Source organism: Thunnus thynnus, chromosome 16 (assembly GCF_963924715.1).
Source record: "Thunnus thynnus chromosome 16, fThuThy2.1, whole genome shotgun sequence".
NCBI lineage: Eukaryota > Metazoa > Chordata > Actinopteri > Scombriformes > Scombridae > Thunnus > Thunnus thynnus.
Window position 1 is genome coordinate 12,296,290 of NC_089532.1, and position 12,835 is coordinate 12,309,124.

Sequence of the window (12,835 nt, forward strand, 5' to 3'; positions counted from 1 at the left end):
TGAGGTGCCCACAGTTACGGTCACTTGTGCTCTTGGCTCCTGCATGGGCCAAAGTGTGGCTTTGGTCAGTGGATAATGGAGAAGTAGACGAGCAAGTGATCTGTTGATCAAACCATGTATGGTCGTCCTTAGTTTGTTTACAATGTGAATGAGCTGGGTGTGATGAGGTCAAGAGGCAACATAAACACACTAGGGGTTTGTTTTATAGCATGATTGCTTTAAGGGTGACTGAGAGGGTATAGTACAGTCATAAAAAAGAGCTGCTTTTCAAACCTCAGCTATATTTGTCACACTGAACTTTGTGTCTGCTCTCCTCACAAGGGAATTTTATATGAACTTCAGACTCCTCTTCTGGTTGGAGCAGAATAAGGCATATTAGGATGAGCAAAAGCAGGCCTTGAATGAGGTAATATGCACATTCATTTTTAGCAAGATCTTTATTGGAGCAACCTTTAGTGTGTACAGTATTTCACATGTGAGAAGCATGAATCATGCACCATTTCTTGTTTCTTCAGCGTGAATACATGTTTTATTTAGGCAATCATAACCAGTATAGATGCATTCAGGAGAAATGTAAAGAGAGTTAAACTTGTATTAGAGGGAAATGTGTTGAAGGGCTGAGTAGTTTTGTAATTGATTACTCTGCTGATTATTTTTATATAAAATTTCAGAAAATAGAGGAAAATACCCATTTTAATTTCCCAGCTCCAAAAGTGACATCTTCTACTTGTGTGTTTAATCAGTCCAAAATCCAAAGATATACTCTAATATGTTTGCAACATTATTTTATCATCAGCAAAAAATATATTATGCAAAAAGCCATAAAGAAAAAAAACAACAAATAAATCATTCATCGACAATGACACATATGTTGCCCTAACTCAGATACATGATTTATCTTTATGGAAACATCACAGGTTTTGTATGTGTGTGTGTGTGTGTGCGTGTGTGTGTGTGTGTGAGCAGTGTGAGAAAAGTAATGGTCATTTATAACACCAAAATAAGCATTTGACATTCAGAGATTGTTTATACATCAGCCATGATGAGAAAAAATATTCATGAATCCACAATATCAGTATCAGAATATGAGCTCTTGATGTCATGAGGATTAAGCTGTGACCGCTTGGTGGACAGGTCACTTCTCTCTCCCGCAGTCGGTGCACAAGATGTTGTCGCGCTGGGTGAGGAAGCCACGTCCTACCAGCGACATAGCGCACTGCATGCAGCTGAAACACTCACTGTGCCACTGGCGCTCCTCAAAGGAAATGTACTTTGCCCCCGCCAGACCTGAACACATCAAAGATCCATTTATTAACATAATGTGTAGGTTAATGTGGGATCTTCACCTTGTTTGTCTGACTGTTACTACATAAATGCAAATAAAAGCATTAAACATGTCAAAATGAATGAAAGTAAGAGGGCAGCCAGTGACTCACTGGTGATAGGCTTTGTGCAGCCCACACACTTCTTTGCATACAGGTTGCTGAAGCATTCAAGGCAGTAGGGGTAGTTCTCCCTGGAGGTAAAGCGCTGACCCGACAGCTGCTTTCTGCAGCCGATGCATAGGAAACATTCGCGGTGCCAGGGCTTGTCTTGGTAGGTTACTCCACCTGTTGAGATGGCCTAGAGGTAACAGAAACCCAGACAAGAGTGAAATAAAATACAAACATAAACATTCCTCTTTCTATGCATCCCTTTTTTTACTCTGCCACAGTGTGAGTAATATTAAAAATACCAGTCAGGGGGATTTACTGCAGCAGTCAATACATATACAATAGTCAGCTGTAACCCTACCTTCTTACAAGCACAGCACTGGTAGGAAAACTGCTTCTCAAAGCAGGACACACAGAAGTAGCCAGCATCTTTGGGGATGAAGGACTTGGTTCCTATTGGCTGCTGGCAGCGGTGGCACAGGAAACAGGTCTCATGCCAGCTGTTCCCCTTGTATTCCATTTTGCGAGAACCTGGCACAGGGGACAGAGCAGCTTAGTCAGCATATGGTACCTTTATGACAGAAACACTGCGGCCCAAAATAGTCCTGTTTTATCTATAGGGAGAGGACAAAGTGATCTTAATAATCTTGGAAAGAATTTAGGGAAAGTGAGATATTGCATTGCTGTCTAGTGTTTTATATTTTAGAATTATGTTAAATAGCTATGAGTGTTAGGCTTCTTTTCAGCATATATAACAATTAATTACATAATTAGGGCCTGAGCACGAAAGTGCCAGGGGCCCAACAGGTTTGGGTTTGTGTGTGGACAAATGGCTCGAGTGTGCCCCCTAGAAAATTTCAACTTTAAAGCCCCCACCTTCCTATTTGACATAGATGTAAAAAATCTGGTAGGCAGATGTACCGTCTCCAGACTTTAAGACTAGGAGCCATACCCTAAATCCATGAGGAAGTCCGCGATTTTGAATCTACTTTGCATTTTTTTCGTAAAGTGAAGCCATTGACAGGCGTTGTACTTTAAGAAACTCGTCCTAGAGATTTAACTCGAACGACTCCAAATTTGGTAGGTGAGATCTAAAGACCTTTGCTATTCCAAATTGTGAAGCTTTTTAGTTTTCATGGAATACCCTTGGCGTGATGTGCCAGTGAATTTTGCCCAAAACATCTTTAGGGCATTAAACAGGAAGTTGTTGTAACTCGGCTGTGTCCAATCTGCCCCAGATTTCTCACATTTGATAAGGGTCCAGGCTTGAACACACTGACATGCTCATATTGAGTCATAGTCATACCACCACATGGCAACAGGAAGTCAGCCTCATGTGTGGTCTACATATGATATACAGCAACATGACATATAATTAGTGGGTGTCCTTTAGCGTCACATAGTGGACACAGGAAGTGATAGTTATCTCCTACATGCAATGTCCAGTATTCATGAAAATGTATATCCATGCCAGTTGCCATCTGGTAAATATATTGCTGCATTAAAATGTCACTTATGTAGTATTGCCAATGTGCAACAGGAAGTGAGGCCTAAATGACACATAGTTCATCAAATGTATACACAGTTTCTAATAAGTCATCTCCAACGCCACATACTACACACCAGAAATAATATTTTACCCATTAACAAAGTGTGATGTGCCGTAATATCGTGCATCCCTAGTTAATCTAAATGTCAAAAGTTCTTTCAAATAATAGTTGTGTGAAATTATTGATGTGTTAACATGAAAACAGTGTTTAAAGGTTGTAGCTGCTCAAAGTGAAGATTAGACCTTTACTGTCACGGATTTTGCAGCAATGACTTTTATTATTGCTGTTGAGTGAAAAAATGTCCAACCATGGAGATTACCCTTATATTTTTCCCATATTTTTTTGTCACATTTCACTTTGTGGCAACTCAAAATTTCAATGTACAATCTCTAGACAAAAAGCCTCTTGGAGCCATACCCTAAGTCCAACAGGAAGTCACATTTCACTTTGTGGCAACTCAAAAGTCGTAGTTAAAATGGTGCAATTGCATCACATCAAACATCTGGTGTGACAATAATTCTTAACAGAAAACTCACAAGTCCATATGTACATTGAAATAGTTGTTGGTCTCTGTGATTGTTCGTCCTGTGCATATGTTTCCTGAGACAATTATTCACACCCACAACCACTTTCACATCTCATGCTGAGATAGAATGCCACAGTGGTTGTGGTTTGAAAAATGTAGGACGGCTAAAGTGTGAAAAACATATGCATGTCACGTCAATCACTGACTTCACCTTGCAGTGAGAAACTTATGACTGTCCTCAGTGTCTGCATATACAGTATATTGGCTGAGGACTTTTTATTCTTTTTTCAATGATGACATATTTGTTAGTTTTCTTTTAACTGTTTTGGATTGACAGAAGTTCGATTTACATGAAATTTACATGCTGTGGTCTGCACATGACATACAGCAAAATGACATATAATTAGTGGTTGTTCTCTAGCGCCACATAGTGGACCCAAGAAGCGATAGTTATCTCCTAAATGCAATGTCCAATATTCATGTAAATGTATATCCATGTCAGTTTCCCTCTGGCAAATGTATTGCTGCATTAAAAATGTCACTTATGTAGTATTGCCTACGTGCAACAGGAATTGAGGCCTAAATGATATGTAGTTCATCAAATTATACACATTTTCTAATAAGTCATGTCCAGCACCACGCACTGCACACCAGAAATAATATTTTGCCCATTGAAACAGTTTCCGATAATTCTGAAACTTAAGAGCTGTGTAAATAGAGTACAGTACTTTTTTGGATTCACAGAAGTTCAGGATGATGGACAGTCTTTCAGAGCTTTGCGTCTCCATCACACCATTATTTATTAAGGCCTGAGCACTGAGTAGTGTGAAGGCCCCATTGTAATGCAAGGAATTATAGTTTTTTGTTCAAATTAATCACAATTTTTGAAACTTTGCACCTGTGTCAGAAGTGGTGAACATTTATATGTTTTATGGGTCTTGGACATGGGTGTGGCAAAATGGCTCGATAGCACCCCCTATGAAATTTCAAAGTTGAATCCCCCACAGTTAGGAATTCAGCCATTTTGGATTTCATGCATCAATTTTCATTTTACGAACACAAGTTTGAGGCCTTTAGGATGTGCGAAAACTCACAAAACTTTGCACTTATATTCAAACTAGCAAGTATTGCGATTAGTATAACAATTGGGCTGGGGCGTGGCACATCAGCTCAACAGCGCCCACTAATTACTTTTAGAATTTTTGAAGTGCTAGGGGTGCTCGAAAACTCACAAAACTTTACACATGCATCAGAAGTCACATAACCTGATGTCGGATATGGGTCTTTGGCATGGGTGTGGCAAAATGGCTCAAGGGCGCTACTTAGAAAATTTCAATGTCAAATCCCCCACCTTTAATTTTGACGTAGATTTATGAAATCTGGTAGGCAAATGTACCATCTCTAGACAAAAAGCCTCTTGGAGCCATACCCTAAGTCCAACAGGAAGTCACATTTCACTTTGTGGCAACTCAAAAGTCATAGTTAAAATGGTGCAATTGCATCACATCAAACATCTGGTGTGACAATAATTCTTAACAGAAAACTCACAAGTCCATATGTACATTGAAATAGTTATTGGTCTCTGTAATTGTTTTTTCCTGTGCATATGTGCCCTGAGACAATTATTCATACCCACAACCACTTTCACATCTCATGCTGAGATAGAATGCCACAGTGGTTGTGGTTTGAAAAATGTAGGACGGCTAAAGTGTGAAAAACATGCATGTCACGTCAAATCACTGACTTCACCTTGCAGTGAGAAACTTATGACTGTCCTCAGTGTCTGCATATACAGTATATTGGCTGAGGACTTTTTATTCCTTTTTCAATGATGACATATTTGTTAGTTTTCTTTGTAATGAAATTTACATGGTGTGGTCTGCACATGACATACAGCAAAATGACATATAATTAGTGGATGTTCTCTAGCGCCACATAGTGGACCCAAGAAGCGATAGTTATCTCCTAAATGCAATGTCCAATATTCATGTAAATGTATATCCATGTCAGTTGCTCTCTGGCAAATGTATTGCTGCATTAAAATGTCACTTATGTAGTATTGCCTACGTGCAACAGGAATTGAGGCCTAAATGATATGTAGTTCATCAAATTATACACATTTTCTAATAAGTCATATCCAGCACCACATACTGCACACCAGAAATAATATTTTACCCATTGAAACAGTTTCTGATAATTCTGAAACTTAAGAGCTGTGTAAATAGAGTACAGTACTTTTTTTTACCACAGTGGTTGTGGTTTGAAAAATGTAGTATGGTTAAAGCGTGAGAAACGTGAAGCGTGACTTCACCTTGCAGTGAGAAACTTATGACTGTCTTCAGTGTCTGCATATACAGTATATTTTACCCACTGAAACAGTTTCCGATTATCCTGAAAATTAAGAGCTGTGTAAATAGATCTACAGTAGCGGTACCACACCTGCTGCTCCCTCCAAGATGACTAAAGTGCGAGGGCCCGTTCATCACTGCTTGCAGTTTTAGTTATTATATTATATATATAAACTTCTTGTTTTTGATAACAGAATCTCACCAGAAGATCGATGTATCAGCTGTTCTGAAGCTTTTGATCGTATCATACAAAATTTTCAAATTGAAAGTTAATTAAATCTCAATTTTTAAGACAACCTGGAGAAGTCCCTAAAGTACTCAGAAAACGTCATCTGCGTATGTGTGATAAGAAACCTTAAAGTTTTGAATAATTTCAGCTAATGGGAGCTTGTAGAGATTAAATAACAGTGGTCCAAGAATCTACCCTTGCGGCACTCTAAATGTTGTTGGGAAACGCTCTGATGTATAGCTACCAATAGATACAACATAGTCTCTGTCTTGAAGGCAGGACTTGATCAAATTCAGAACCATGTTAGAGAGACTAAGCCAGTGTTTAAGTCTGTCTATTAATATACTGTGATCAACTGTATCAAATGCAGCAGTAAGGCCTAATAACACAAGGACGGAAAGGAAGAGACTTCACTGGGATCAATGCTGAGATTAATGTCCTTCTGAACTTTGATATAAGCAGTCTCGGTACTGTAGTGGGGCCTAAATCCAGACTGGAAAATGTCAAGGTAGTTATTTACTGCCAGAAAGTTATTAAGGACAACTTTCTCAATAATTTTACTGATAACTGGCAGCTTTGATATGGGCCTTTAGTTGTTCAGTACTGATGCATCCAGATTACCGCAGTTTTCAAGGATTCGGGGAACGCCTAAAAGCAGTGAACTGTTGACTATTTGTAATTCATCTTTTGCCAGGCAAATACAAACCTTTTTTTTCATTTTTACTAGATTAGTTCTGGTTGGTTGCTTAGGCGTGTTGTTTATATTAAGTGAGGAAGCACTGATAGTTTGCCTAATTTTTCAAATTTTTTCTGTGAAAAAAGAGGCAAAGTCATTACACAACTTTGTAGAATGGAATTCAGGAGGCATTTTAGGAGGAGTTTATCCACAGTGGCAAACAGTCTGCATGCATTATTATTCTCTGAATTAATTATCAGAGATAAGTAAGATTGTCTTTCAGCTCTACTGGGTAATTGTGGAGACTCTTTTTGTAGAGATCATAGTGAATTTGGAGTTAAGTTTTTCGCCATTTACGCTCTGCTTTTCGACACACTCTTTTTGAAGTTTGGCCTGTGGGGTGTTCCTCCACGGTGCCTTTTGCTTATCAGAGGTGACTTTAATTCTAACTGGTGCAATTTCATCAGTGACATTTAAGATTTTGGAATTAAAATGGTCCAGAAGGTCATCCACTGACATTGACAGAGAGGAGGGTATCATGGAGATTGCCTGAGAAAATGCTACGTTACCGTATCCATTGATAAATGGTTTTTTGACTGTTTCAGACCTAGTGCATGTGTCCACTATGACAGTCATATGAAACTAAACCATAGGAATGGTCCAGTAAACCAGCATCAAGGACCATGACAGTGGAAATATTAAGACATTTGGAGATAACCAGGTCCTTTGTTGTGAATGGGCTCTTTTACATGCTGACAGAGTCCAAAGCATTCTTGTCATTTGGATTATCAACGTGAATATTAAAATCACCAGTAATAATTACACTGTCAAAGTCAGTAACAATAATGGTAAGCCAAGTCATCAAAAATGTAGTGGAATATTTCGGTGGCCTATAGATATTTAATAGAACAGTTTTAGCACTGCTATTTAATATAACAGAGAGATATTCAAAGGACTTAGATGTACTAAATGATATCTGTTTACACAAGAAAACATCTTTGAATATAACGGCTATTCCACCTCCTCTTCTTCCTGCTCTAACTACATCCAGAAAGTTAAAGTTAGGGGGTGAGGACTCAATAAGAGCTGCTGCTCTGTTGTTTTCATCCAACCATATTTCAATTAGAAACATAACATCAAGTTTATGATTTGTAATAAAATAATTAATCAAAAAGGATTTGCCTGTCAGAGGCAGGCATGTATTACATTACATATGTGATCAAGATAAATATGACAGTGTATCAGCAAATAGATATTAGGTGATATTGTCAAGCCCTATTCATCATCATTATCATCCTCGCAGCGTATACCTGGCATGATGGTTTTCTTGCAGGTGGTACACTTGGAGGAGTAATCAAGGGCGTAGCACTCCGTGCAGAGCAACTGATCGTCCTTGGCTGCAAAGGCCTTTTCCACCAGAGAGCGGCTACACTTGGCACACTTGAAGCACTGCTCATGCCAATGGCGATCCTTATAGGACAGGTCCTGTCAACATTTAGGACAGTATTTATTGCACTTGTGGGCATAATAGTGTGTACAACATGCATGGATAGAAGCATGCAAGAATAACTCCAGTAGAAATAATGAGTACATATCCATTACATACATAAACATAACATTTTTTTTTCAAACATTACTGACTTCAAAACTATTACTCACAGAGCATCACTGTTGCTTCCTTACCTTGCAGTTACAGCCAATTGATGAAGAGCAGCCCTCACAGCAGTTAGCGAACAGGTTTTCATAGCACTTAGTGCAATACTGCGTGTCCTCTTTCATTATGTACTTCTTCCCCAGCAGGGAGTCTTTGCAGTAATGGCAGTTGAAATGCTCGCTGCTGGACATTGTTGTTTGCCTTTCTTAGCTGCAGGTCAAAGAGAGCAGGAGGAGGAAAACTGGACAATAAAGAAGAATAGAAGAGATGAAAAATGCCCTCTAAATGTCCAGGCAATCTCTTCCCTTTCTCATCAACCACGTTAAGAGGCCACACAATTTTTTTCCCCTTCTCTATAAAGAATCTGGGAAAAAAGCAGTGTCGTATTAAAGAAGCAAAAAGTCTCTCTACCTCAGTTGATATGTCGCGAAGATGAGGCTGAGCTGGGGGCTGCACAGAGCGAGCGGTCCAGGCACAGTGATGGGGCCGGGATGAAAAGGGGTGAGGCATGGATTAGGGTATCCACTGGGGGGGCTCTTCTATAAATACTGGCCGTCTTATTAACAGTAATCTCTGGGGAGAATGAACATGCTCCACTGCATCATTCTGCACCTTTTAAGGGAGCTGATGGTGCAGAGATCACTAAGCCTTTGAACTGACTTAATCAGTGTTGCTTTATCCCAGAAATGCAGAAAAGCAATAAGAAATGCACTTTAGGGAAAGAAGGCAGACATGATAGACTACTGTGCAGTTAATGTCAGTGCCATGTCTGATGTCCATCAATTTCACATGAATATACTTCAGTGAAAAAAGCTAAAGCCTTTGAGCCTAAAGATGCAAAATCTTTTCTCCTTCATGCACTAATATAAGTTTGGAAATTGGTTCCACTGTAGCGATAGTTTACCATTTGAATGCTGTGACGTGTCTGGACACACTTGTGGCCTTTGTCAGTGCCTGCTACACACACAAGCAGTTGCAGATGGCTTATGAGAGGTAGGTGCCAGCAGCTTTGTGGATGCCAGGTACTGAACTATATTGCCAGGACCTCTCAGTGGCTATTGAGAGCGCCTTGGCAGCACTTCAGAAGGGGGAAGCTGCAGGCCTGTGGATGTTCAATCCATCGACAGCTAAATAAAGGAGGAGGAGCAGAAATGACAGTTTGATGGTGACCGTCCTGCTGATAGTGATACTGTGGTAAGTTCATTAGAAACCCATTCTTAGTGTGTTTCTGTGGGACAAAAGCTCACTAGGTGTGGTGATAATTCAAGTTCCTCTTGTTTGTCTAGGTGTATTCTTGCCTCAATCAGCTATACCAAGTAAATGCACAGTGGCAGCTGTCAAAAGTGCATGTCATAAAAAACCGCAAAAATCCTCATTCTCCATGTCTCCAGCATCTATGATTGACAGTTGACTAATTACATTTGAATCTTGGAACATGTGCTCATATCATTTTTCCAAAAGGATCAGGGGGCGGACATCTTCATAAAAATAGCCTGGGAAGACCACCAGCCCAGCCCACAGGCCTAATCCCTCGAATACACACACACACACACACACACACACACACACAGGAAGGTCAGTAACAGGGATGAGGCTGAAAGGAATGTCGAGATGAGCTCTCTTCCCCTCTGTCTTCACTCAACATTTACTTCACTTCTTTTCCTTAAAGAAATTCATCTTGGATTACACTCTGGTAATAGATAAATGAGATGTAATCCATTTTTGGATCAGCCCATAATGTTGGAACACAGTCTGTGGTGTATGTAGGTGTGTATCTACAATACAAACCTCTGAGGGATAATGCAATGCCATGTTATTTTTGACCTTACAAGATGCATGTTATGTAAGGCTTTCAGCACAAAATAACCATACCATGTCAGGAATTCAGGTGTACAACATGTTTCTGATTTGAAGTCATGCCAGCCTTCAGGTTCTACTTATTTCTAAGTGGGTGGATCCACTGGATTACACTGACTCTGAATTAAATTAGTACTCTATTGTATCCTTACTCCCTGCTGGTGTCCAGAACAGCGACTGAGAATCACAAAGCCTTGCAGACCTTAAATAAACCCAGAACCAACAGTAGGACAAATATAGTCATTGCCTCTCAAAAGCTTCTAATCTTTGTTGCATTGGTGGCTGCTGCACAGTATGTCTGTCATCATGTGACATCAAGCCAGGGTGGAGGTGACCTATATTCCCTCAGCAAACAAAAACTCTCATCTCTCGAGTGTGTCGGCATAATATGAAAGTCATTATAAACAAATTGCATGTCAACAGGCAGCATTATTCACTGGATGTTAAAGCAGAGATTATTGTACTGTATATTGTCAGCGTATAATCTGCTTTGGTGCATGCATGTTTGTAATTTTAACATAAAGGCTTTGATTTGTAACATAGATAACAGGTGCTGGTCTTTGTCTCTTGGATTATTAACTTCTACACCAGACTGTGCCAACTCTGCGGAGCAAAAAGCTTGCTGATCTTGCATACTCCTTTGCCTGCTTAATCCTCTGAATTCAACTAGTGAGCAGCTGCCAACAGATTTTGTATGCGGTCTGTCTAGCCCCAATAAATAGGCCTTTATTTGACCTGGCCTTGGGTGTCCTCTTATCTTAATGTATTCAGTCTTTACAATCAGGTGTCACTGGCTGTTTTTTCCCCCTTAATCAAATGATCTCAGAGAAGAAGAGAAGCATTTACTTTGTTGGCTCCTTTGAGGTGGTGACTTGTTGTAGACTGAGACAGATCAACGCGACACAGTTGCATCTCTCTGAAGCACAAAAGGCTCGCCGCACCAGAGTTGACAGCTGGTTGGCATGGTGATGACAGCATAAGTGGTATCCATTAGGTTGAGATGAGGGGCGGCTCTAGAAGTTAATAAGAGGACTCACACAAACCTGGCCCTTTGAGCAGGCCTCTGCACTCTTCTGCGACGTGGAGAGCTTGCTTTCAACGAACGTTTTCGACTGAACAGGATAGCCACATAGGGGGTTGCGGGGTGGGGGGGCGAGCAGATACAATCTACTAAGTCTACAATCTCGCAAAACCTTACACCCCTTCAGGGAGGCCCTGTGAGTGCCTGGGTAATGCCTCCACTAACTCTGCCCCCCTCCCCTCCACAGTTCTCACCAAAATGAGTCATGGTATGAGTGGGTGACAAGACCTGTCGCAGAGCCAGACATATGATCTCTGCTGCTAAATAGGAGAGAAAGTTGTCTCCTCCTCGGAATGCACAAACCATTAAAATGCTCCTCTCTTCTGTCCCATCCTCCTAACCCACAGATTTTGGGGTATTTGGATTAACTGTGAAGACAAAGCTGCTGATTACAGTACAGATCACAGAGTACAGGTTTGTTATTGAGAACATCATCTTTTAAGGACTTTACAGCTAGCATTTTGATCAATTATTCACAGCCTGTAAGACAGAGATAGCATTTGAAATGAAAAAAGAAAAAACCCTGAAATGCTAACATATCAGTTACAGAGGAAAGTGTGTTTAGTACACTTCAGACAGCTTCTGAACCAACGTAGAAGACGTCCTTTTTTCTCCAGCTTTAAGCCTCAGCTGTGACAAGAACACTTTGCCACTGTTTTCTCAGTGCCTTGTGCTGAAATACTTCCCATTACACAAATAGTGCAACACAAATTGACACACTTAAGTTTTTTGTTGGATCCAGATTCTCAGATGGATCCAAAAAGCCCAACAGTCATCAGTATGATGGGAATGTAATATAAAATTGTCTACTAGGATTCAAAATGTAGAATTTAAATAGAGAGAAGGTAAATGGTAAAATGTTTGATGACACTGACATTTCAACACTTTTTTTTTTTTTGCAGAATTTGTTTTATCTTGAATTTAACTGATATGTTGGCCACTTACAGGCAGCAGAAACAAACTGTGAAAAATAATTCCGACATATTATCCTCTTCATTCACATGGTGAATGTGTTAGCCATATGAGCAGCATTAGCATTAATTCAGAGTTGTGTCCTGGTGAATACGTCCAGTATTCGCTCTTCTTTTAGCTTGTTTTTGGTCTCCACCAACAACAAATATCTAACTCTTTAGCCACTAAATGCTGCTCTATGTTGCTCACTAACTTTGTCTGCCATCTGGTGCAGGGCAAGTAGTGGGCTGCTGCTGAAAGTGATGCTATACAAGAGCAGTAAGAATGAACCAAAACAGTAAAGTTGTCAATTGAATACCATTTGCTGAAAGACATTGAAAAGCTTCCTCACAAGAGACACCTTTCACATTCCACATATAGTTTGATCCATTGTTATTATTATTATAGCTCCTTTGAGATGCGTAGCTACAATAGATGCAATCTATAGTGACATTTTGTCTTGTGTATTTAACCAAGCAGATGTGAAACCTTGGGCTGATGACAATACCCTCCTCAGTGACACTTTCTTG

At 40.0% G+C, this 12,835-nt stretch overlaps 1 protein-coding gene across 1 annotated transcript; it reads right to left on the reverse strand.

Moving 5' to 3' along the window:
- Positions 1 to 435: 435 nt before the first annotated feature.
- On the reverse strand, positions 436 to 8,912 carry fhl5 (four and a half LIM domains 5). The gene is made up of 6 exons (XM_067613780.1): positions 8,828 to 8,912; positions 8,446 to 8,626; positions 8,073 to 8,247; positions 1,795 to 1,964; positions 1,437 to 1,623; positions 436 to 1,287 (listed from the first exon to the last, which is right to left on the reverse strand). Exons 2-6 carry the CDS (start codon positions 8,605 to 8,607, stop codon positions 1,136 to 1,138), a joined length of 846 nt encoding a protein of 281 aa, XP_067469881.1. The 5' UTR covers positions 8,608 to 8,626; positions 8,828 to 8,912; the 3' UTR covers positions 436 to 1,135.
- Between the last annotated feature and the right edge of the window lie 3,923 nt (positions 8,913 to 12,835).

Bases quoted from the DNA above. Each gene is read 5' to 3' on its own strand.
- fhl5 (XM_067613780.1), bottom strand. From the start codon at position 8,607: ATGTCCAGCAGCGAGCATTTCAACTGCCATTACTGCAAAGACTCCCTG. The intron at 8,248-8,445 runs GTAAGGAAGCAA...AAATGTTGACAG, and splicing joins CAATTGGCTGTAACTGCAAG to GACCTGTCCTATAAGGATCG. The intron at 1,288-1,436 runs GTGAGTCACTGG...TGATGTGTTCAG, and splicing joins CTGCACAAAGCCTATCACCA to GTCTGGCGGGGGCAAAGTAC.